This window comes from Passer montanus, unplaced genomic scaffold (genome assembly GCF_014805655.1).
Source record: "Passer montanus isolate IOZ18808 unplaced genomic scaffold, ASM1480565v1 scaffold10, whole genome shotgun sequence".
NCBI classification, from domain to species: domain Eukaryota; kingdom Metazoa; phylum Chordata; class Aves; order Passeriformes; family Passeridae; genus Passer; species Passer montanus.
The window spans coordinates 10,311,098-10,336,806 of NW_024356505.1; the positions used below are offsets into that span (position 1 = coordinate 10,311,098).

The 25,709-nt window shown below is 40.2% G+C and overlaps 1 protein-coding gene across 3 annotated transcripts in view; it reads right to left on the reverse strand.

Moving 5' to 3' along the window:
• CREB5 (cAMP responsive element binding protein 5) overlaps positions 1-25,709 on the reverse strand; it is a 261,523-nt gene that overhangs the window by 212,624 nt on the left and 23,190 nt on the right. For all 3 annotated transcript variants that reach the window (XM_039707200.1, XM_039707191.1, XM_039707209.1), the window contains 2 exons: positions 6,056-6,127; positions 2,470-2,563 (listed from right to left, as the gene is read on the reverse strand). In XM_039707200.1, coding sequence (XP_039563134.1) covers positions 2,470-2,563; positions 6,056-6,109 — 148 coding nt within the window. In that variant the 5' untranslated portion in view covers positions 6,110-6,127. The remainder of the gene's footprint in view (positions 1-2,469; positions 2,564-6,055; positions 6,128-25,709) is intronic.

A 25,709-nucleotide genomic window follows, 5' to 3' on the forward strand; every position in this document is an offset into this window, starting at 1 on the left:
CTTCTATTTCAGATCCAAATATAGATTTCACACAAAAAACAAGTTCCTTCTTCCCAAGTCACATTTTGCATAGTTTCTAAGATGTCTTGTACAATAGCAACAGTTTCACTGCCTACTTCCAGGAACAGTTTATAGAAAACATGTTTGATGTGTGTTAAATATTACTGATATTATAGTGAACCCAGACTGTGGATTAAGCTACCTCTGTAAACAGAGTAAATAATTTTAATGTCTACCTGAAAGCATAGTGTGTGTTATTTTTCATCACTAATTGTTAATAATAATGCTAATACACAACAAATTAAAAGATAGTATACAACATACTGGAAAAAAATTAGAAAGTCTGACTTCTAGGCAGCTAAGGAAAAAGAGGGGGGAAAAAAACTAGCACTGCACCTGGCTTATTACAGAGCAATTTCTGCTGCAATTCTTTGAACCTACTGATGACAGAAACAATTTTTTTTTTAAAGTCACATAAGCAAAAATGCAAAAAACTAGGAAGACACGAAGACAAATGTCTAAGAGAAAAGTCTGTTTCTTTTTCCCATATATCATTAATTTTTCATTCTGAAATCTAAGAATAAAACATCTTAAACTTTAAGGTATTTAGATTTCCCCAGGGTTTCAGTGGGTAATGAAACAACTATTTTTCAATGTCTTCCTGCAGAGAGTAGATGATCTATGATTCTTCCTGAGTAAGGACAGCAAAATGCCAAACAAATTCAGCAAACACAAAAAGAGGAATCAATACACCAGCAGAACCAATTTGCCAGGGCATTATGGTCAGGAACTTTGGCCATAGTCCTTGGGAACACACGTCTTTTTCCTCTTTCACTACTACACAGGATCATCATAAACAAACCTTAAAGAATACATCCCTTAGAAGCAATCTCGGAGTCTTTCTGGCCTGAAAATTCTGCATTAGTATGTACAGCTGGCTAACTGCAGGTTTAGAGGGCCCAGTACCAGTGGTAGTGCTGGAAGACAGACACTCTTTTTGCTTGGGAAAGCAACCCATTGGAAGGAGCAGGATGGCTAAACCATAGAAGTTACCAAACACAAATGGAGCTACTCTGCTCAGGGGATTCCTGATGACAGAATAGATTCCTTAGAAACTGCACTTGAACAAAAGTCTTGCCAAACAGAAAGTTTTAACAAAAGCCAGCACTTGCACAGGGTGAATGTGCCCACAGCACAGATGTCTTTGAGCAGTTTCACTGCCAAAGGACAGAGCCAAATGCAAAAGCAGCTTTTCCTCATTTGTGCTTGCAAACACAGGGTTCTGTGGGCATAGCTGGCACTCAGGCACTTCACAAGACCTAGTCTTCAAAATGCTGTGTAGTGGTTCTTTCTAAACTTAGTCCACAATGGCATTTTAAAATGAAAAGCAAAATAAATTCTATTTGGGAAAAAGACTGTCTAACTTTTCATTGGTGCCTTCCCAACAAAAACAAACAAACAAACAAAGACCTAAATATTTGCAAGCCATTGTTACTTCATTATGATTTTCATAAAAATGGAAACAGGTTAACCAGAAAATAGTTAGTCTGCTGGAGTCCCTTTAATGAATATATATTTGCATCTGAAATGGCACAATTTACCTTGAAGAAGCCCATTGCAAAAGACAAATATCAAACACTGCTGAATCTATCCAGACACTCATTTGCATCACAGATGGGGTTTCCTACCATTACTTTGAAACCTGAAAAAGTCTAGAGGTACTATTCTAAATAGTCCATTACTATAGCCCAAAGAATAAACAATAGGAAATAGGAGAGGAAAGAAGTAAAATGAAGGGCTGGCTTCACTTTACCCAACACTGGCTGAAGGCCAGCAAGCCATTGATATGTGGTTACACAGAAAAGAGCACAGGAGGACTACATAAGAAATATACTACTCAAGAAATTATGGGGTGCAATTGTACCTAATAACCCTGTTTATGAAGGGGGAAGTGCAGAGAGAGATGGGGAAAGAGTACTGGATATCACCCACTTGTTCACCTTTCTGGTTATGGCTATTTACAGTGGGCAGATCCTGAGTTACCAAACAGGTGGCTCATACAATGTGGCCTCTTCCAGTTGCTGAAGGGAGTCTGTCCAGTTTAAATAGCAATTCTTGCAGCAACAGTACAAATGCACTTCATTAACACTCTCACTGCTGGGCTCCCAAGTGACACACACTTAAGTGCCTGTATTTCACTGGAAATCAATGACAGAGCTGCCAGCACGCCTAAGATTCAGTGATTTCTTCCCTCTCATGGCAAACTTGTATGAAGGCAGAAGAATGGCAACTGTCTTTCTATTCAGAGATATGCATTCTAGCTTAATCCACCTCTCCTTGTTATTTAATTGGAGCTGGGGCTTTTTAAAACCAATCTTGGAGTCATTTTGCCAGTAGCTTTCCAATAGGAGTCATGCTTTCAACATCATCTGAATAGTTATCTTGACTCTTGAATTCATGTCTTCTTACCTGATAACATATTATCTGTTTTTATTGAAGGAAACTTCAAAGTCATTTCATGTTTGTGCCTGTGAATCATCAGATGATCCTCTGTTGGAAAACGCTGTCAGGCAAACACAGAAAGAGAGGGAGGAAGAGAGAAAAAAAAAAAGAAAAAAAAAAGAAGAATTTAATTCTCTAATAAACTTTTGGCATTGGACAGAATTTCAAAAAATGAGAGACAGAAAGAAATTTATCCAGCTAGAAATGTGTCCAAATGGCACAGGAAACAGAATATTTGAAAATACAAGTGAGTATGAGTAACAAATAGCTGCACTTGATTTAGAAACACATTTGCTGCCGTGCTGTCTGGGATGAGAAACCGTAAGGTGTCATGCAACTGCTTGAAAAAAATTACAGTCCAAGTTTTAGATTCTAAGGGTCTCAGACACCCACTCCAGCTACCACAGCCTCACAAGTCACCACGTGCCTGAGCATCTGTGATAGCTGCTGTTCTCTACGCTCTTAGCCCACGGCAAATGCTAAGTAATGAGGCAAATCTTAAATCACTTTACTGGATTTTTCTGCTTTTGTGTCTTTCTGCAACATATATCTGATGAACAGCTATAAAAATAACTAAATAAGCCAGCTTTTTTCTATCCAAAAGTATTCAGGCAAAACACGTCTTTAATTTTGGAAATATCTGATACTTTGACTTGATTTGAAGTAGCAATTAAATGGTGCACAGTTTTATAGCAACTAGTTATGACCCTTTATGATACTAAATCAAATTATTCTCCTTTGTCAAGCAGAGAAGCTGGATAGATGTTTTTTGCAAGAAACCAATCAGTGTGCTGTTTGTTTTACAATCTGATTACAGACTTCTACAAGAAACAACTTCTTTGGAGCAAAACAAAGAAGAGAAAAGCTTGAACAAATGCTCAAGCACTTGCACATTTGGGCTCAAACAGCAGAATGGTTCTGTGAAGTTTCCTTCACCAGAACGTGCATATGAAGACCTTTGTTACTGACGTGGTTTCAGCTGGGTTATTTCAGGACTATGAAAAGCCAAAAGCTGTATCACAAGGCTTAAAAAAATTCAAAGCAGCTCTTTAAAGCAACAGGTACATGGGAGACAAAAAACAATGGCAACAACAGAGCTAAAGGGACCTAATGCTTTCAACACAGTATACTCTTGGCTAAGTGACTTTGCTTGTGGCTAAAGCATAAATAATTGCCATATGTTACACCTTCTGAGACTTTCTCTCTAAACTCATAGACAAAGCATAGACAAAAATAATGGAATTGAATTCTCGGGGGGGGAAAAAAAAACTGAAAAAGAAAAAAATCCCAAAGACCTTTTCCTCACTGTGAAATCCTGGTTCACTGCTTACTCATCTGGAAGAAATGCAGGATTAGGAATTTATGTTAAGAACAAAGGGAATATCTGAGAAAGACTTTGCTCAATGAAATTGTGAAGGGGGGGGTGGGGGGAACCCCACATTTATTTCTCTTGAAAATGGATTTTCCTTCATGGATGCCATTCTCTCTTCATTATGAAATCAGACAGCTTAAACAGGGTGTGGGGCAACAGAGGAGAAACTGTTGCTCCAGCCCAGACTTCTCTGTCTTTTTTCTAATTCTACTTTCTTCCTTGTGCAGAAGCTTGACTCCATCAGCCCCCAGCACACATCTGCAGGGGCCAAGAGAGAAGCCCCAGCCAGCTTAGCTGGACAGCAGCTCTGCCTTATGCACTTGTGTCAAGTCCTCATTAAATCATGAAGGGGGCGCAGGGGAAACCCCACATTTATTTCTCTTGAAAATGGATTTTCCTTCATGGATGCCATTCTCTCTTCATTATGAAATCAGACAGCTTAAACAGGGTGTGGGGCAACAGAGGAGAAACTGTTGCTCCAGCCCAGACTTCTCTGTCTTTTTTCTAATTCTACTTTCTTCCTTGTGCAGAAGCTTGACTCCATCAGCCCCCAGCACACATCTGCAGGGGCCAAGAGAGAAGCCCCAGCCAGCTTAGCTGGACAGCAGCTCTGCCTTATGCACTTGTGTCAAGTCCTCATTTATAACAAACAGGGGTCAGGTTGAGGAATGGGAAGTTAAATGCTTTTTAAGATGTAAGTCACATCCACATTGTTCATCTTTCCAAATTGTAACAGCATGCAACCAAAATTGCTCTCTGACCACCTAAAAGAGCTTGTCTGGATCAGCTTCTCCTCCACCGAGGAAGCTGATTAAGAGTTGACATGAGAACACTCAAGTCCACTGATTTCAGTGGAATTTCGTTTCATCAAAAAGGTAAATAAACATCACAATTAAACTCAGATACTTTTATTCTACCTCTGTGACAGAATGGTGAAAGTTTAACTCTGCACGTGGAAATCTAAAGGGACATATTCTCAGCCTGAGGCATAATCCAAAAGATGCACTCTATGTCCCATAGAAAAACTCCCACTTAGTGAAACAGCAAAGCCACTCAGCCAGTTATTAACTGGACTGAAGGCTTCTGCCTCTCCTTATTTCAGCTCTTGGCAAAAATGGCAAAAAATCAACACCTACACTTCACTAACAGTCACCCACCCCTCTTCCAGAAGAACCTAAAGAGTTGTAAATATCTTACCCAGCTGAAAACTCTCAATATACAGTTGAAACAGGGAAAGGTTCATTAATTAAGAGAGGAAGACTCTGGGAAATGGGTAAGCTGTACCACGTGACATGGATGCTCACAGAAAGCCTGTGACAAAAGCGCAAAAGATGCCCTTGTCTGCAGATTTTATTCACAAACTCCTGTTACTAAAACAAATTAGGGTCACAAGTGCCACACATGGAACTTCCCTCATTACTGTGTGTGAGAGAACTTCCCTCACCTCTGCAAAATCGCTGAAAAAACACACACGCCCCAGTTCAAATCTCAGCAGGTAAAATCCTTGTCACTTCAGGGTTTTTTTAAGCTCATTAAACATCTAATGTTACAAGTCAGGTTTTCCCCTTGGAGACATATGGCAGAGCACCAGTCAAAAGGACAGGAATCCCAAATGCACATCCTGGGGCAAAATGTATCTAAAGGCTGCATTTTCCGTAGAAAATATTTAGTAGGAAGATGTCTTAAAGATTAAAAATAAATAAATACATAAATAAATAAAAATCAGCTAATAAGATATAATTGCACTTACGTATTTAAAACAGAAAAAAATAACAAGGAGGGTTACTGCCTCCAATAGCAACATAATATATACCATCATACATCTCAGCAGAAGACAGATAAATGTGTCCTGCCTAGTGTGTCCTCTCTTGTTAGTCCCTAAAGGAATCTGCAATACATGTCTTGAAACATTCAGCTTTGGGATAAGAAAAGGCACAGAAGCAGCTTGAGGAGCACTTGTACCAACTCTCTTTTGACTGGCTGCTGTATTTGTTGAAATATTTTGTATTGGTGTCTTGTGGGAAAGGAGAGAATTGAGGGGAAGCAGGTTTAAAAAAAAAAAAACACACAAAAAACCTCTGACACACATATTATTAGACATGTGTTAATATATCAGGAGGCATTATACAAGCCAGAGCTAGTGCTGAGGACTCAATTAATATCACCGCTGACTCCACTCACCTGTGAGCAGCCTGGGGCACTGCAGACAAAAGGCCTCTCCTGCTCCAAGTTCATCTTTGATTCCTCATAAATCTACATGTTAAAAGGGGAAGGGGGAAAGAAAGGGAACCTATGAATATATAAGTTCTAAACTTCACACATGCAAGCAACATACAGAAATGGCAGTTTGTGCTTTTATTTCAAACTCCACAAACAGATCAGAACAAAGTTTTCATACTCAGAGTACTAATTTTGCTAATATTCAGCAGGCTCTCTAGAGTCTAAGTTCTTATTGCTCCTTCCCGAGCACCAATTTACTTTTAAGAAAGAAATATAGTTCAGCTTTCACAGCATAAATCTGCCTCAGAAAATAGCATATGTTCAGTGTTGTTATTAGATAAGACCGTGTCTTCTCAGAAATATCCTGAATTAAAGGTTTTTACCTTTCCTCCTTCAGTTCCTGCTGAACAACATTAAAACCAGACGTCTAGGTTACTTCTGAGAAAAAGCCCACTTTTTGAAGTTCTGCACCCATACTGTCTGATATTAATAACTTAAATACATTGCATACATGCTCTCCGTGCACACAAGGTAACTGTGCATCCCCATCCTGTAAAAGGTCAACTAGAGCCTCAGGAGCTTCAGCAGGGAAGTTTGTCTAAAACTGCACTTCCACACAGCAGTTCCAGTCCTGTAACCTTGAACTAAACCCTGGGGGAAAGCTCCCAAGTCTTAAATAAAGGCAAAGGATGAAACATTCACCCTCAGAATGCAGTTATGCACCTGAATTTGTGTCAATACTAGGGCAGAGTCTCTGAGAAAAAAAAAAAAAATAGTAAAATTCTAGGGAGTAAAATAAGTAAGTAATTTATTTCAGAAATGTTTTCAGCCTGTTGGAACAACTGTTTTTATCAGCTAGAATGTAGTGGCTGACCCATCTTAAAGCAGATGACTTATGTTTAGAGATTCCCTAAAATCCCTTAAAACAACCTCACCACAGCCTCTTTTAGAAAAATATCAGGGTGATGTTTGGGTAATTTTTTCATGACTCAAAGAGAAATATCTTGGTGGAGAAGCAGAATTTTATTTTATAACTACAAAAATCTGCAGAGGGACAGGTGGTAAAATTGCTTAAACCTACTGAATTTTTTTCAAGGTACAGTTCATCTTTCCTATCATCAGGAGTATCTTTAGCATGCTTAGAGTTGATAGTGTAATTCACCATTAACCTGTACATCAACCAGCCCTGTACTTGCAGCAATTATTTTCACAGGATGATAACATTTTCTTTTTAATTAAACTTCATTCTGGTGGACAACATTAGCCTGACAGTATATTTTCCTAATTGTAACATAAAAAACTCCACTCTGTCTGACTCCACTGACTCCTAGAAGCAGAATCCAGAAGCAAAGCATTTCTACTTTCATTTGCCCTTCAACCTCCACAAGGACACTACTCCCAAAAGTTGATAATAAACACCAAGTGATCATGAGCATCTCTACCAACATCTGGCCTGAGACAAATGATTTATAATACAATAAAGTGTCAAGAAAGACCCTAACTCAGACATAACTTATATATCCACACAAGGCTAGAACCGAAATAACTAAAATTGTACCTAATTTACTCCTTTAAGATTATTCATATCCTGTTTTGATTTAACTTACAGCTATGTTAAACTGAAATAGGATACTCATAATCAGAAATGAAAGAGTATATTCGCATACTAAAATAACTAAAGGTGTTAAATTACTTCTAATTTCAGTTATTTCAGTTCCAGACTGTGCATAGACAAGCTCTTCAGAGATGAAGCCATAAAAATACTCTGAATTACACTATCCTGTCTGAAAGAAACAAGCAGCAGAGATAACTGACTAGAAAAACAAACCCCCGCAAAAAAACAAAACCAAAACCTCCAGCTAAGTTAGATTTTTAAATCCACCTCTATTTATGGGATGTGACCCCAGGCATGTTGTCTTTCCTAAAGACAACTTTTTCCTTTACACAGAAAGAAAAGGAAAAAAAAAGGAAGTTATGCATGGATAATGAAAGGCTTTATTTAATATCTCAATAGCTCCTGCAACTGAAGCACTGCCAAAGATTTCTGTTACCCCTTTTTCCCCTCCTCAGGGGACAGTGACAACAGCATTTTCAATAGCAAAACAACAGATGAGACTCAGTTAAAGAAAACAAGATAGTTACAATTCTGGTCCCAAGTGTCCAAGTGAATTTCAAAACATTACCAGGAATTATTTGGAGTTTGATTTCTTATTGAGTATTGCAAGTCTAAGACTTCCCTCCCCGCCCTGAGCTTGACCTTTAGTCCCTGAATCCATCAATGCATGCTCTTTCAACAATTTCTCTTTTAACAATATTCTCGAGGTTATCCAGTAGATAAGCACGGACTAAGCAGCAAAATAACCTACTAGATGAGGACTAGAATCCTGAGTGCAGGGATCAGCTCCGGAAAATCCACTATAAGAAATCATGGACTTGTTGTTTACCCTCAGTACCTGGAAAAGGCGTCAGATTCAACATGAAATTCTTTCCCCAAATGTACAAGCAATTGCTTATTTCCATGAGAATCTTTCTTTGCAGACACTAAACATAAAGGAAGAAATAATCCAGAATGGCTGCATCACCTGCACTGCAAGGTGCTGTCTAGCAGAACTTGACCTGTATAACGTGTTACCAGGTGGTACAGTGCCCTCAAGACAAATTGCAGAATTGCTGTTTGCATGTGGTGCAATCACTGCAGTTGAGACTGTGGCACCACTGACGCTCTTAAAACAGTAAATGAGTGCAAGAAGCTGCCTGCTGCCTGCACTTTGTGCAAGCGTCTGCTGCTTGGTTATCATATGGCAGTAATTCCAGTGTGGTGCTTGAATGTTGACCAGAAACAAGCAGCTGAAAGTCTGGGCTGTGAGTTCAGCCTCCTGCATGCCTCAATCCCACTGAACTCTGCAAAAGCTGCGGATGCGCTGGCACCACCGGGCCTTGCCCCAGGTTTGCAGCAGGATGGGGGCTCCCAGCAGCAGAGCTGCTCTGGTTGTGCACAGCACAGCTTGCATGGCATCCTTCTCAGGATGCAGGCAGGCATCTCCCATCCTGCAGCTCAGACAGCCGCACACAGCCTCTGGCACACACTTCTCTTCACGTGTCTCACGTGTGCTGCTGGGCCACACAATCCACGTCTTCTTCTTCCACACTGTGTGCAGGTGAAGGAAGGAAATAACACAACCAATGGCAACATTTCCACTTCACCTAATAAAAATATATCACAGCAGCCTTTCCATCTAAATTAAAGTGCTTATTAGCCTTTGGGATCTTAAAAATTCAAGTTACACTCGTGCAACTCTTGTAGTACTACTAATAACAACTGCAATTAATGCATGTGAAGAATATCAGACAAATCTATGATGACCGTAAAGTTAAAAAATTGCTCCAGTCTGAATTTTTTGCTTCTGTTATCAATAGCTTAATTTATTGCAACTTTGTGACTTTTCTGAAGAAAAAATCAAGGATTATAATAAAAGCGAACACTGTTATTGATATGTCAGCATTAGTTCTGATATTATTAACAATAGCCATGAGTGTATAATCCAGCAGAAAAAGGGGCTGAATTTTAATAGACATGTTAACAACATCTGTCAGCATTTATTGCCCTATTGTGACCACGTAAAGAGCCTTATTGGCAGAATGTGTAAGTGAGGAAATCTGCTATGCTGTTGTAGCCCGCCATTCTCCTGAAATATCACTTTGCTCAGGAGAAGCTAAGGTATTCTAATTATAAAAAGAAATAAATAAAAATACAAGAGAAAGGCTTCTCCAACCTATGTCACTAGTAGAGAAACAAGTAAATTCTGCAGCAAGCCAAGATTTTTTCTACTCCTTGATTTTTGCATAAGAGTCTTCTAAAAAGTTTTTATTATAATTAATAAAACTGAAGCCCACAGTCAGGAATGCAAGAGCATAACAAAGAAAAAAAAGCAAACAGAAGAAATGAAACCACTCTCAGAACACAGCAACAAACTACATCTCCTCTCAGCAGCATCCAGAGGGAAGTACCCCATGTCCTCAGGCTCCTCAAGGAGATTTTGCAGAGCCTCAGGATCACCTTTTCAGAACCAGAAAAAACTATTCTTACATCTAAGATCAAGAAAGCATGCTCCTTTCTGTCTCTCTCTCCCCGTTTTTAAACTCAGCAGTAATCTTACTGCCATACTGGTAAAAACATCAAGCAGGCTTGTTTCCTGTTTCAATGTTATTCTTGAAGTAGGCTGCAGTAAGAATCTGATTTTCATTGGGCTATTATTATTTGCAGCTGTGTGACCTTTTTAACCCTCTTTTAAAAGTGACATTTCAGCCTTCAACCTCAAGCTGTCTAAATGTTGCAGGGTTTTCAGGCCTCTGATTAACAGAGGAAAAAGAACCGATGGGGAGGTGTATACTACAATGTGTCTAATGCAGGTCAGTGCACCCATCCTGCCATTTGCACAAGTGAGTAATTACACTCTTATAAGCAACCTGTTTGTTGAAATTAATCACCTGGGTTCATGCTTGCAAGACAGGTTTCTTCAGCCTGGTGTGACCAAGGTCACTGAGATTTCCAAACACAGGTACAAAGCACACGGTCTCTAGCATTAGCAGCGCTATGCAGAGACATGAGCAATAAAGGAAACCTGGTTTTTAGGGTCAGGGGCACAATGTTTAAAAAGTGAGAGGAGACATGGTTACACTGCACTTGTGAATAGCAAAGAACCCCATCAGTGTATGCAGCATTTTAAACTGCTAGTCATGGCTATTCAATACCGTGCTATTTATAGATAATTAGAGCGTTATTAGAAATGCTATTAAGGCTTGTTGGTTTTGGAAGTGCAATACACGCAGGGTTAATGCCCACAGTTGTTCCCAATACATACTTGCTTGAGCAAAGCCAATTTGAAGCAGCATTGTGCTGGAACGGTGCACGGTGGTTTTTCTCAGCGTGGGTTTTTCAGTGGAAGTGCTTGTTTTCTGAGCTAGCATCACGCTTTCCACATGCAGGCATACAGGCTCATTATCACAGCCCTGCCTGCTTCAGCTGCTACAACGAAGGGTCTGTCAGCATTTCCATTAGAAACCCCCTGGTTTCAGGATTAAAGCATTTCCAAATGGTTCTGGATGTTGGAAAGCAATTTGTGTCTGGAGTCCCCAAGAAGGACTTTAATATGATGCACATTTGAGCTGGGGCTTGAGCCCTTGCTGGTACTCCAGTGAAGGTTTTGGGTTTGCATTTATGACATTTATGTGTGGAAAAACACTCAGCTTGGTCCTTTACTCATTTATTTTAAAGGAAGAGAGGCCCATAAATCTTCAGGCAGAGCCGAGTGCTCTCAAAAAGCAGCTGATGTGTGAATTGCCTCAACAGCAAGCAGCCTTCCTTCGGTCCTTTCCCTGTGGCTGGCATCTGTGAAGTCACTAGCCACTGGCACACTTCAGGATCATTTGCAAAAGGAGTATCAAAAACATTCTTTTTTCATGCTTCTGAACACCCTAGTTCTTTTTAAATGGCCACATAGTTTACCTATTGCCTGCCTGAACAAAACCCAGTGCTGGGAAGGCTCCCCAGCAGTACTAAGGTTTTGTCCCTTCTCTCTCTTACAGGTACATGCATTTACCTTCAAATCAGCCAAGAGAGAAAAGTTTTTGGTCCCCTAACTCAGTATTTGTCCACTAAAACCCACTTTTTCTGTTATCAAAGAAAGCCAAATAGCTGCTTCCCGACTTTCTTCTGCTTATGCAGAGCTGCTTTTTTCTCAAGAAAGAGCACAACTGGGGATAACTAAGAGAATATGGGGCAAATAGAGGATATTTCAAAATAGAACAAGAATGAATGTTGGAAAACTCTGAAATTAAGGAGGGGGGGAAATACAGGGAGAAAGAACCACAAGGGGACTGGAGGCAAGGCACCAGTGGAAATGGAAAAAAGAAAGACAGTGGAAGGACTGTGAACCACTGAGGACTGGGCTGAGGAAGAGGAGGGGAGGAAAAAGGATACCTCTGATAAAGAAACTCAAAATAGAAAGCAGATGACCTAGTGCCTTCCCACGTAGTAGCAGCGTGAGAGCCCAACACTGTGTATCACCCATGCAAGTACTTGGCAGAGAGCACAATTTGTCCTCTGCACTGGATGATCAGCCTCTCAAGTCTAGTGGAAATCCAGGACCCTAAATAATTACATTCCTTGGACTCTTCATTTCAGTATAGGAAACTCACCACAGATTCACTTGCTATAGGCCATGGAATTACTAAGCACAGGCCACAGAAGACAAAAATGGGAATAGAGCAGAGGTGAGAAGTGACTTTAAAATCAAAACACACAAAAAAAAAATACCTAGCTCTTTTGAAAACAGTTCATGAAAGTTATCTCAGCACAGATAGGCCACAGAAGACAAAAATGGGAATAGAACAGAGGTGAAAAGTGACTTCAAAATCAAAACACAAAAAAAAATACCTAGCTCTTTTGAAAACAGTTCATGAAAGTTATCTCAGCACAGAAATATTCTATAGGAGAAATAAGATCTTTATAGGGCAAGATGGCTATTACTTCAACTCTGGAAAAACACTTTGAGGTTATTTTGCACTCTGTGATTGGCCAAACAGGGCCAGCCTAACCTGGAAATGGCCCAGGCTTGTAGTTCTGCAACTGTCCCCTACTGATGGCATTTGCAGAAAAACCCTAATACCTGCTGTCCCTAGCTGCAAGTCTGAAACCACATGAGAGACCAGACTGGAACCTCACTGACAGCACCAAGGTTTGCCTTACAGAACAAGCAGCACCACAAGCTGTACCAGGGTAAAGAAAAGGCTCTATTCAACAACAGCATTTCACACACCAACAGAGAGAAGCAATACCTGAAGCACTTCTCCATTTTCCCTACATGCAATATTTCTGCTTTCCAGTGCTGGGGAAAAGGCTCTATTCAACAACAGCATGTCACACACCAACAGAGAGAAGCACTTCTCCATTTTCCCTACATGCAATATTTCTGCTTTCCAGTGCTGGAAATTCAACCTGCTGAAGTTAAACCAGTATCTGGGTCTGTGGATTTGACAAATATTAGGGAGAACACCAAATGTCCATGGATAGTCAAGCAGCATCTGAATGTCAAGTTTATCCCAACATGAACAAATACTGTCACTGTCCTGTATCAGCAGACATTTAAATGAAGTGCTCATGTCAGAAGATTAAGTTAGACATGAGGGTCTTGAAAGCAAGGGGAGGAAGAAAGGAAGGATGGAAGAAAAAAGGGGAGGGGAAGAGGAGGAAAAGCAGGGGGAAATGGGGGAAAGCAGAAGTAGGAAGGGGAAGAAGTGACCGAAGGGAGAAAAAGGAAGGGAGGAAGTGGAAAGAAAGGGAGGAAAGGGAAGAAAGAGGAAAGGGAGGAAAATGAGGAAAGGGAATAAAGAGAGGAAAGGGAATAGAGGGAGGAAAGGGAATAGAGGGAGGAAAGGGAGGGAAGGATGGGCTATGTTAGAGCAAGACTGAAAAGTGGCAAATGCTTTAAATGGCGTGCTGCAAAAGGAGTCTGCACTATTTTAAAAGCTTTAACACTGGGGTTTCTTTTACCGGATGCACTGTGATAATGCAGTATATAATGTAATGTACCGGATGTACATGGTGACAATATATCCTTATGTAGGTCACTGTCCATCTCCCAAATTGTTCTGCAGAACTGCAAAACAACTGCAGTAACAGAAGTGGCAGGAATCTTGCTTTGAGAGACCACCACTAATATCCATCATTTTAAAGGAAAACCGTATTTGCTCTGTTCTTTATGAGCAAGTCTTGGCTTCTCCCTGCACATGACAGAGTCCCTTGGGGCAAAGCATGTGCACAAAGAAGTTAAAACCACCATTAGCTGAAATCAATATTCACTACTAAACTCTTGAAAGATTTAAAGGAGAAGATACATGCAGAGAATGCCATTTCAGGTTCACACAGTCATTACTAATATGGATCTGATAGCACACACTCTCCCTCACTACCAATTTTTAGTGGATTACACACTTAAATACACTTCAGTGTGATATTTGATTAATTACAAAGTTGCTAATAATATAAGAATGGTCTGCTTAGAATTGCATTTACAGTTATTTTTCAGGCAAAGGGACAAAAAACAACAGAAAATTCTTAATCCATGAGAAAGTCTGCCCCAATTTTAATTCATCTTCAAAAGGTTACCAATATTAAGTGAGGTGAGTAGTCTGTCTTCTACAAATCCCTTCAAAAATACAGCCCCACTCCCAGAGCTGTGGCAGTCACTGTGCTTCACGTCCATGGTTCCTATGCCAAGAGGATTATCGTGGGTGTATGAAAGAAAAACAATGAGGCTTCAGATCACCTTCACAAGTTAAGATGGTTCACCATGCCTATTGCTATGAAACAACAACAACAACAAAAAAAACTTACTTCAAGGAAAAAAAACAAGCATTATGCACTGGAGAAGATCTCCAGGAAGCCTGCAAAGGGCAGAAAAGACAACTGCAACTGTGGCGAGAGATGAAGCCCACGAAGCAGAGGGTGTCAATGATGAACTCCCAGTAACATCTGGCATATAACCTAATCTTTTGGGACTTTCCAATGCTGGCAGATAAGTGTGTTGTCTGTCCCTTCAAAGGCTGACCTCATTTCTATCCCTGGGTTAATGGCATGCAAAGCTCTCTGCTACACTTACTTTTTCACTCTTCCCCCTGACCCAAAGAGTTATTATTAAACACCAAACAACTCTGCCTATTGTTGTAGTTTGCATACAATTTAATTAAGAGTTTTCCCTCCAGGAATAATATTGACGGAAGGTTTTTGTAGGGTTGTTTTGGTTTTTAAGTGTACTGTAACTGCAGTATGCTAATTGCTTTGGTTTACGATACACAAATAGATAAAAGAATTCACCTAACTTGCATGCAAATAAACACTTGGATTTCCAAAGGGAAGGAAGAAAAAAAAAAGAAAGCATTAAAGATATCCTGGGGGAAACAACAACACAAGGCTGCTTAGCTGACTTTCATACCAGAAGCAGTTAGGGGCTTTAACACAAGCTTTGAAAATTCTGCCAGCCCAAATTTTCCTTCCATATTTTATTATATAAAATAATGCCTAAATTATAACTCTGCAAACAAACTTTAACATTATATGAATAAAACTCTGCAATTCTGTATGTTCAAAATCATTTGAAACTGGGACCAATCTCACTTTTTACTCTTTTTTTTTTGCTTTATAGTTAGCATACAAGACAGTTTAAGATTTTCATTACATGGAAAAATGAGGCTATTAATAATCCAGCCACAAGCCCTTAATTATTAACTTTCACCAATTTTTAATTGCCATTTTTGAAGAATTTTTTTTAGTTGGGTAACTTCTCTCTCTGCAAAATGACCAAAAAAAAATCCTGAATCAAACCTTCCATGTTCACTGTTCCTCACTATAAGAAAAAATTCTCTGGGGTAAAAAATCTCTGCTGAGAACACTAGCAGCCCACAGGTCCCCTCAGGCAGTATTCAGCACTAGAGAGTTTTAGACACTAAAAACTGAAAACTGTTCTTTTCAGCCCTGACAAATCAAGGGCAGGCTGATTTGCAACACTTTAAACATTGTGTGTGTGAAGTTGCTCACATCCTCAAACACACACACTTCATCTTCAGACACGTCTCTCACCAGTCATATAACTAGTTTCACTAACAGAAGTGTAACAACCTATTTTTGGTAAGTTTTATTTGGATTTAGGCTTATCCATATGTTTTTAGGAAATCACAGATGGAATCATCTTGCTGTTAAAATACCTTCACAGAAATAAGAAGCTCTGAGTTCTGAGACTGGGTTAAAAAGCTGTTTCCAAATCATCCATTGCATTGGGTACAGCATAGTGTATTTAGACTTTGAAAGAGCAGTACACAAATAAAGCAGTAAGCAAGTATTTACTTGAACTAATAACCCAGGAAAAAAAATAAACTCAAAGAAGCTGCAGACATTAAAACAAGAGTTTATATTTTCATAGAATCATATAATGTTTTGAGTCAAAAAGTACATCTAAAGGTCATCTTGTCCAAACCTCTGCAATAAACCAGGGCCATCTTCTACTGGATCAGAGCCCTCCAACCTGACCTTGAATATTTCCAGGGATGGGGCATTCACCACCTTTCTGGGCAACATGTTCCCAGTATTTAATAGTCCTGATTGTAAAAAAATTCTTCCTTATACCTACTTTAGGTTGATCCTCCTTCAGTTTAAAATCATTAACCCTTGTCCTATTTCAACAGCCCCTGCTAAAAAGGTTGTCCCCTTAGGTTGTGGCTCACTTATACCTTACAACCACCTCTTTATGGAAGTTGCTTGTGAGACTGGAGCCTTCCAGCTTATTAAATGAGTTAAAACTATGAACTAGAAGAAAAATTCACAATATTTAATGAAAGATTTTCAGGGAAGGCAGGGCAGGTATTTTAGGCTCAGTCTTCTGGAGTACCTGGGCACCATCAGCAGACACAGGACATTGTCCCATGCAGGTATCACCAACAAACAGTGCTGTGCTGCCGGCACAGCTGCTCCCAGGGCTATGAAGGCAGACCCTACCAAGGCCCAGCACCACGAACACCAGGAGCAGCAAGCAACGCCCTGGGTTGACAGGCTCAGCAGAGAAGCCCCTCTTCCTCTACCGTGACACAGGCTGGTGGCAGAGTTCCCAACTGCACCTCCTTCCAGTCAGCACCAAAGAGGAGGCTGAGGACTATCTGGCCCAATAATTCAGGTACCTGACTTGGGAAGGGAACAGAATGGCCCACAAACTGCCTGGCAGTCATCCAAAACAAAACAAAAAGCCCAGACCATCTTGTGCTGCTCCCCCCGCCCTCCTGCAGACCCCCCAGGCTCTGGCTGCCTGCTCTGCCCTGGATGTGTCCACAACCCTTGGGTCAAGCTTCTCAACCATTAAAGGTCTGGACCCAGGAGAGGGGCTAACTTTGATGGGAAGCCAACACATGTCTTCAAAGGCTTTTCTGCAAATATATGCTTTCTTTGAGCACAAAAGTGGTGATCCCTCTCCTCTCCTTGGGCAAGAATGCTCCAAAAGTACTCCTGAGGGCTGGAGGTGCTCTTCCAGTCCCCAGCACTAAAAATGCCCTGCAAATACATTTGCTGCATGTGAGACAAACAAGTCTGCCTCCCTCTCCATGCCTAGAAGAGCAGCTCAAACATCAGCATCTCAGAGGAGCTCCAGGATAAGCAGAGACATGCTAACACCCATAGCTAGGCTGCTCTGGCTGCTTTGTTCCCTGGTTGGGGAGGTGGGATGGATCCTATCCTGACACCCTGATGAGCCCCCTGAGGCTCTCGCCCCCAGGGAGACCCCCGTGGTGCCTGACACACAGCTTTTCTGGTGGTCTCCACTGGAGAGCAGCAGCACAGCCCAAGGCACTTGTGGGGATGCTGCTCAGCTGCTGGTCCCTTGGGAGCACCCCACAGCTCTGTAACAAACCCAGACAGGTTACACACAGCCTGTGCTCTTCTGCCCAGTCAGACCTCTAGCCCTGCCTCAAGGAATGAGAGATTTGGGATTCAGAAGGGACATAAATGCAGCTATTGCTCCACTGACACTTGACAAGAAGGGGACATCTGACATGGGCTGCCACCCTGTCCTAAACTATACAGCAACTGGAAAGTGAACTGCTACCAGTGGCTGGGCACAGGGATGAGTCTGCCTTCCAGAATCTGCTGAAACAGCACCCCTCATTGGCAAATGTCCATGCAAACGATGGGAGACCCTCCCAGGAGCAGAGAGAGAGTTCTGCACTCCAGGAGTGACTGTGCTTGTCTGTGCACACAGACATGCAAGTCTGTGGGGTAGGTGAGAGTGTGCTGAGGGACCTTTCCTTTCCTCCATTAGAGATGCAATGAAGTCAGCAATATAAGTCTCCTCAGCAATATAAGTCTCCAGAACCCTTCTCAGAAGACTGCTGTATCACTTTTAAAAAGTCAGCCTTTCTGGTCCATGGATTATTGCCTCGGTGAAGGAGGCAGCACATCAAAATGAAGCAACTCCTAATCAGTGACTAGCCACAAATTTCTGGCAGTGACCAATCCATAACTACAAACAAGAACCTTAAAAACTGGCACATATAAAAAAATTACTACTTTTCCTAACAAGAAGGAGGCAACGTGAGGGGCAATTCTCTGTAGGCTGTACATTCACAACCTGTGAACTACTCAGAGCAACTTATAATGTACTGCAAGTGTAAAGTGGTGAAATTCAAACAGCTCCAAAAACCACAGATTTGTAACTTGTGCTTATGTAAATACACAGCTTTCAAGCCTCAGCCGTCCTGGCCATAGCTCTTCTGGGAAAAACGAAAAAATCTTGGCTAAGGTTTTCAAGAGCAAGCAGTGATACTGAGTGCCTCCAGTTTTTATGTGTCCAATCAGAAATGCTTTAAAAGGCTTCATTTTCAACTCCTGCTGCACACACCCTCTTCCAATTATATCCCTTTAGGGAATATTTATCTTTGAAAGTAAGCAAATAAGGAAAAGTCAGACACATACACATTATTTTGTTCATTCTTCTCTCAGTAGTAGTATCCCTAACACAAAGATGTAATACTATGCCAAAATTATAGACAAGAGGCTAAAGAACACACTTTTAAAGACTGATTTTAATTATTTTTAACAGAGCTGAAAGATGCTTGCAATAACAATTAACTGCAAGAAGTTTTAAATATATTTTATCTGTAGTTTCATTCTAGAAGATTCTAGCTTACATGACCTATCCCAATTCATGCAAAGTTGGTGGCAAAGTCAGGAAATAAATACATATATATTTATAGCTACAATGTAGTGATTAACTACAAGATCATTATTTTGGGAATGGACTGCATAGACTGATCTGGCTTTTTGCATTTCTAATTAATATAATTTATCTCATTTTGAACTAGGGTGCAGAGAGTTATGACTAGCGAATACTTTGTATCAGAACTTAAAATAGAATTTAAAAAAAAAAACTAAAAAAGCTATTTCAACATATAATTGCCTCAGTTTCTAAAAAGAGAATTTAATATATAAGCTGTTTTGAAGGTCTAGCAAGTATTTGAATACATAATTCCTTTTCCCTTCCTTGCAAGAACAGAAAATCACTGAGATTTGTACCAGGACACTGAAAAACATAGCCTTATTTTGAAAGTAATCCAAATGTAAACATTCACATTCCCTAGTAATATAGATACTATAATTCAGTACACACAAAAAAAAAATCACAAAGAGCACACAGATTCCACTGATTCACTAAACCTGCTGCCATCTACATGCCTGTAAAGCAACATGCTACAGATGTCTTCCACCAACTGCCCAGATCTCTGTACTTCACCATACCTATGCTATAGAGGCAGCATAATCAGAAAATAAAGACATAATTGAGGTGGCAGTGTCCCAGCAAAGGCAGATTTCACAGGGCAGTGATATCAGTGACTGCCTCCAATGAAGGGATTATGAATGCAGGTTTCAGTATTGGGAAAGGCAGTGCACTTTTTGAAAGACACTTTGATCCTAAGCACTTGACAGACCCTCCCAGTATATCATCTGCCTCCAATCAGTCACCTGAGGAGTCAGGAGTTTTCTCAGAAAGCCATATTACTGCAGGATACTCCTTTCCAAGTGTTTGCTAATGATATGAAGGCCATTAAGTCTATATACTCTAGTTGTCATAATCTTGTGTGACATTGTATCCAATATTTTTGTAGGTAAGGCTAAGCTTTCTTCACAGAGAGAGCTATTTTTATGGACAGCTACAGATACTGACTAATGTTTTTGCATTTATCAATGCCACAAATAGCTTTTTGAATATTAATGCTGCTAGAATTTCTTTGAAGACATTGGCAATTATAAATAGGTGCTATTATTCTCATGTGTCAAAACAGGCAAAAAAATGCTTAACACACATTTTGTTTGGATCATCCAAATAATACAAATCTGTGCATAATTCTGGAGAATAAAAAAATATTTGGGGAGCATTAAGAACAAACAGGATTTTCATGAATCTCCTTGCAAGCACTACCATTCATCTCCTCTAGCAGACTTGTAAGGTACACTTGCCTCCTTTTCCTTCATGCTTTCCTTTCTCAAGCACTGCCTTGGTCTGAAATCAAGAAGCCTCTGATCTTGGAGCCTTCATTTTGCATTTACATATGTAACAGTTTATTTTATATGGTTTTGTATTACATTATAGCATGCATTTGCCTGTAGTACACAGTGCATTATGAACTTTTTGTTGCTAGAAGGCCCATCTCCAAGGCACTTTAATACTACACTAATACATCTCGTGTTTCCTTGGCTGACCTAAAAGTTATCTCCTTTATGTAGATAATGGTAAAAAAAGAAGCAGCAAAATATCTCTACTCATGTAAGAACATCTGGGCTAACTAACCAATCTAAAATACAAGGGTCTCTTTTGGTATCACTTCACAAATAACAAAAAACATGTGTGGAGATACAGGCTGCATCTTTTACTTGAAGATAACCTGGAAAAATTCCACTGAGTGTTACCTGAGCTCTAACAAACATAAAAGAACAAAGATCAACACATTGAAAGCTTATTTCATTTTAATCAATTGTATGTGAGCAGTATTCACAGGTTGTCTTGCTTCCAGCACTAATGCTTAGCTCTTTAAGTAGACTCCACATTTTTCTCTATAGATTTCAATCTTAGGTACAAGGACTGAAATAAATCACTTTGGCAAACAAGTGTCAGAGCAAAGAAAAAAAAGTTTGTTATTTTGGTCCTTAACACTAACAAGAAACTAAAGGAAAGCAGTTCATTTTTTTTAAAAAGTACTTGCTGTCTTCTTTTCTTAATATCTTTCTCTGGCAATCTCATTCCCATTCTCATATTTTCCTACTGAAAAAGAAAAGTGAAAAGAAACTGAAACCACAGTGAAAAAATGTTTGGAAGAAGGTGTTTGTGTCACAGAGTTCAGAGGAAGATTCTGGAATTTTGGGGGTTTCATGCTCAGTGCTGTTTTTAGGGAATTTTATAGTTCCAGGTCAGCTCTTCAGTTCACATGCATGATGCGACTGACAATGAAATCCATTTTGCAGGAGTTGAGAGAACAACATTCGTGAGGTCATCAAAACTTCCAACCAGAGAACATGGGACTCAAACAGTCCAACCTCATTTCAAGAGAGATCAAGTTCATTTCACTACTGAATAGGACTCCATATTTGGGAAGAAGGGAGGAGAAAGCAAAAAAAACCAAGACTACATATATGCCAGGAAAGATCCTTTCTTGCCTTCATCCTTTCTCACAAAGCCTGTATAGCTTGTGCTTTTTGATGGAAGGCTATAATTGTGTGATAAAAAACTTTTGGTAAAACAATTATTACTAATTTAAATCCCTTTTTTAAGGCTTTACCAGAACAGTTCTGCCTGCAGATCTACCATAACAGAGTCTGGTTAGCAGGAGTAGTTCAGGCACTCAGTAATAGAGCACGAACGTGCAAACACATATCCACCATGGACTGCTTTTACAGTAACTTTTAAAGCAGCATGGCTACAATATTGCAAGACTACTCATTTTGGTGTGTGAAAATCCCTTTGGTGTTTTCCAGTTAATAAGGATGAAAGGAGGGAAAAAAAAAAAGAACAGAACATGGGAAAAAATTATAGGGCTGCATAGGCAGCCTCGAAGGAACATGGATTGAACAACCTTTGAAGTACCCAATTCTAAAATGAGATCATATGAGAATTTTTTTAAGCAATAAAAGTGAAGCCTCAGAAACAAGTGTAAGTTACAGCCTGAAGTGCTTTATCACAGCTCCATGAACCCTCTTCCATAAACCCTAGTTCTTTTGCAAGCTCATTTACTTAAAGGAAAAGTTGAACTGACTGTGGGGGAATGAAAGGGCAGGAGGGATCTATAGTTTCCCAGAGGTGTGTTGATAAATAAGACCTGCATCTCATGACATCAAAGTCATTAGTGGAGAAGAGCTGTCTCCTGCCAGTCTGCAAGGAGGAGTTTTCCACTTGGGGATAGGAACAAATACCAGTGCCCTTATGTGCTTCTTCAACAAAACTCCTGCCCTCTGGAGAGCAAAACCTTCAGCTTAATAACATGCTTACAGGTATACAAAATCTACTGGGGCCTCAAAAAGTTATGCCTGGGCTAACGCTGTGCCACACAAAATACCCAAAGCTGACTCTGAGGGAATGTGGCTGTTTACACAGCACAGTGCAGAGCTGAGCAGAGATAACCAGCTCACATTGTGGAAGTAATATCAGCACAACAGTGCTCTTGAGCTAAGCAGCCACATCTTTAGGGAAGCCAAACACAAAATTAGCTGATAGGAATATGCCCCTTCCAGACAGAAATCTGCCCACCACGCCCATCTGAGAGGTTTCTGGTTTGTATGACACAGATGTAATCATCTTGGCTTTACACTTCCTCAGCATCTCCACCTCAGTCAATCATTCCAGACCTCCTCCACAGTCAGCAAAGAGAAACATGCACATGAACACTATCCACTGGATACAGACATCTCCACTGGGAAGAGAGGAATCATGAGCTAGAATTGCCAATTTCTCACTATTAGCTTTGAAAGAAGACTGTAGGATTAACTCAGGCACCACACAGATGCCAGTCAGAAAAAACAACTCTTCCACACCCAGCGTCGCCACAGATGTCTGAGCTGGAATAATGCTTGCTGCCTGTCTGGAGAGTGCTATTCTATTCATAAAGTACAGATAAAGAAGAAAGTCATAGGTTCTGAAACTGTTCAAGAAAGGTCAATTCTTTCGCAACTGGATCGAGTTTTGCTGTCACCGGAGCAGAAGGCTGGCTCCAATCTCCTGACTTCATCCAAGTGACACCGCCTGGCCATGGGCCTGGCTGGAATCAGCAAGAGGAAATATCCTACAGCATTCCATGTGAAAGGAACGCTTCACTCTCTCATGGTGACCTCTCTAATGACACCAGAACCCTCCAGCTGAGTATTTGCAGACCTTCCTCAGGTGGAAAACCACCATGATGCAGGACCCCAAGGAAGGCATGGCATCTCATGCTATGGGGCCAATCCAGCACAAAGAGTATCTAAGACACTGAAAAACTGAAAACAAGTCATGTTTTCTCATCCTTCTTTCCCCAAAGCATATCTGTGTTCAGATAACAGGTGTGCAAGAGATATCAATTGAGCTTGGATGCTATAGCATACAGAAGTTACTTTTAAATAGATTTAAATTATAATCATATCAATATAGCTTGTGCTGGGAACTGTAACAAATTCAAAAGTTAATTTCTGTTTCCAGACTCATGGTTTGGCTGCCACCAAGCTCTTTTTTAAAACCCAAATTTTGTATCCTATACAGGCAGCTATTTCTTAAGTAAAGTAACCCATAGAAGCCCTGGGAAGAAATATAGCTAGGCAGCAGGAGGAGTGCAATTGTTCAGCTCACAGACTTGCTCGGAGCCATTTAGAAATCTTCTCTGATTTTACAAATGAGAGAAGTACAGATTTAAAAATTATACAAATGCTGAACCATTCGTTTTGGGAGATTTAGCAAAATGAAGCCTCTAAATGCAATTCTTCAAGTTATAAAAGATTCCATCCGGGGCAGTTGTTACAGTAGGTTGACCTCATCCTCTAAGGCCTTTCCCTTTCTATTCCTAAGCCCTGTAACACCCTGCAAGCCCCAAGGGCACCCCTGCAGCAATCTTTGGAGAAAGAAAGACAGAGAGAGAAAGTTGTCCTTGGATTTATTTAGCGAGAAAGAGGCCAAATCTGGGACAGGGAAAAAGGTTTGCATAGAGACAGAGCTCTTGTGGATTTGTACAATCATCCATGCACATGGAATATATTGAACCTTGAACCTAAACTAAGGTCAAGCAAGTTTAAGGCTTGATACAGATGTTTCACAGAACTCTGGTAAATGAAGGTGAATGTTACTGTTAAAGCAAGAGAAAAAACAAGCTATAAAAACGGTTGGTCGATTGTTTATTTTTCTTTTCAGTCCATTGTCGAGTTTATTTTGTCCCCCTTAAGCCCAGCACTGGTATTTCCTGCATCTGGGTGATGACAGCAATCTCTTATACACCACATAAAACAGATTTAGAAGTTTGAAAGCCACTCCTGGCCTGCTTTCTCCCCGGAAATATATCACTCCAGCACAAGGGAATATTTGCATTTTCTTAATTTGTCTTTAATTTCAAAAAATACTGATTTTCTTCTGGTGCATAAAAAGACTAAACCAAACCAAAGCAAAAAACAAACAAACAAACAAAAAGCCACATTAAATTCACTATAAGTGCAATACCAACCTTTTCATAACCAGTGAGGAAGCTTTTGAGCCAACATTACCTTTTTTCTTTTTTGTTTTCAATTACAAAAATAAGTTACAGAACAATCCAAAGGGAAGTCCCTCAAGGAAAATTAACATAATGACTTCTTAAAAAGAAATCATGATGGTGACTTGCTTTTAGCCAATTACTTGTTCCCCTTTAGCATGAATGCATTTGAAACTATGCTCAGAAAAGGGGCAAAGACCTTCCAAGTTCGCTGCCATAATGAAGTGTAGGCCAATATGGAAGACATCCCCATTCCAATTGAGTTCTGACTAACAGTGATAATGTTGTTGGCTCTGAATCTAGAATGAGTCCTAAGATTTGGCAAAGGCAGGATAAATGAAAGTTTTAAAATAATTTGGCATAGTTATAACATTTTATGATATTCACAGTAAAATGCTGCAATAATAATAACAACAACTACTACTACTATTACTTTTCCTTTTAAAGAGTTTAACATAAATAAACTTTGCACTGGTTTTGGCTGGGATAGAGTTAATTTTATTCATAGTAGCTGGTACCCAGCTATGCTTTGGATTTGCTCTGGGTCAAGTCTTGATAATGCAGGGATATTTTAGTTACTGCTGAGCAGCACTGACAGTCAAGACTTCTTCTGCTCCTCACTCCACCCCACCGAGGAGGGGCTGGGGGTGCACAAGAAGTTATGAAGGGACACAACCAGGACAGCCGATCCCAACTGACCCAAGGGATATTCCATCCCAAATGGTGCCATGCTCAGTGTATAAAGCAGGGGGAAGAAGAAGGAAGATGGGAACATTCTGAGTAATGACATTTGTCTTCCCAAGTCACCATTATGGTTGATGGGGCCCTGCTCTCCTGAAGATGTCTGAACAACTGCCTGCTCATAGGAAGTGGTGACTGAATTCCCTGGTTTGGTTTCTTTGTGTGTGCAGCTTTTTCTTTTCCTCTTAAACTGTGTTTATCCAAATTCATACTTTTTTCTTTAATTTTACCCTTCCAGCTCTCCTCCCTGTTGATGGGCTGTGAGGGGCTGCATGGGACCAGCTGCCACCTTTTAACTTTACCACAAACTCCTAACATTAAAAGGTGCCGAGGTGGTATTTTCTCTGCTCTGCTGATAGGGTACATGAGCAAAGGGACATCAGGGGAGAGAAAATATCAGTATCAGAACAAATTAAAAGAAGAGATGATGGGCCATGAAGTATTGTGTTTAGAACAGATTAAGAATGAGATACGCTTAAAAGTAAAAAAAAAAATTAAGGAAGCACAAGTTTTCAGGAAAGAAGAGTTTGGTGTCCCCAAGCTAACTGCTACAGTGAGATAGTTGCAGGATTATGATACC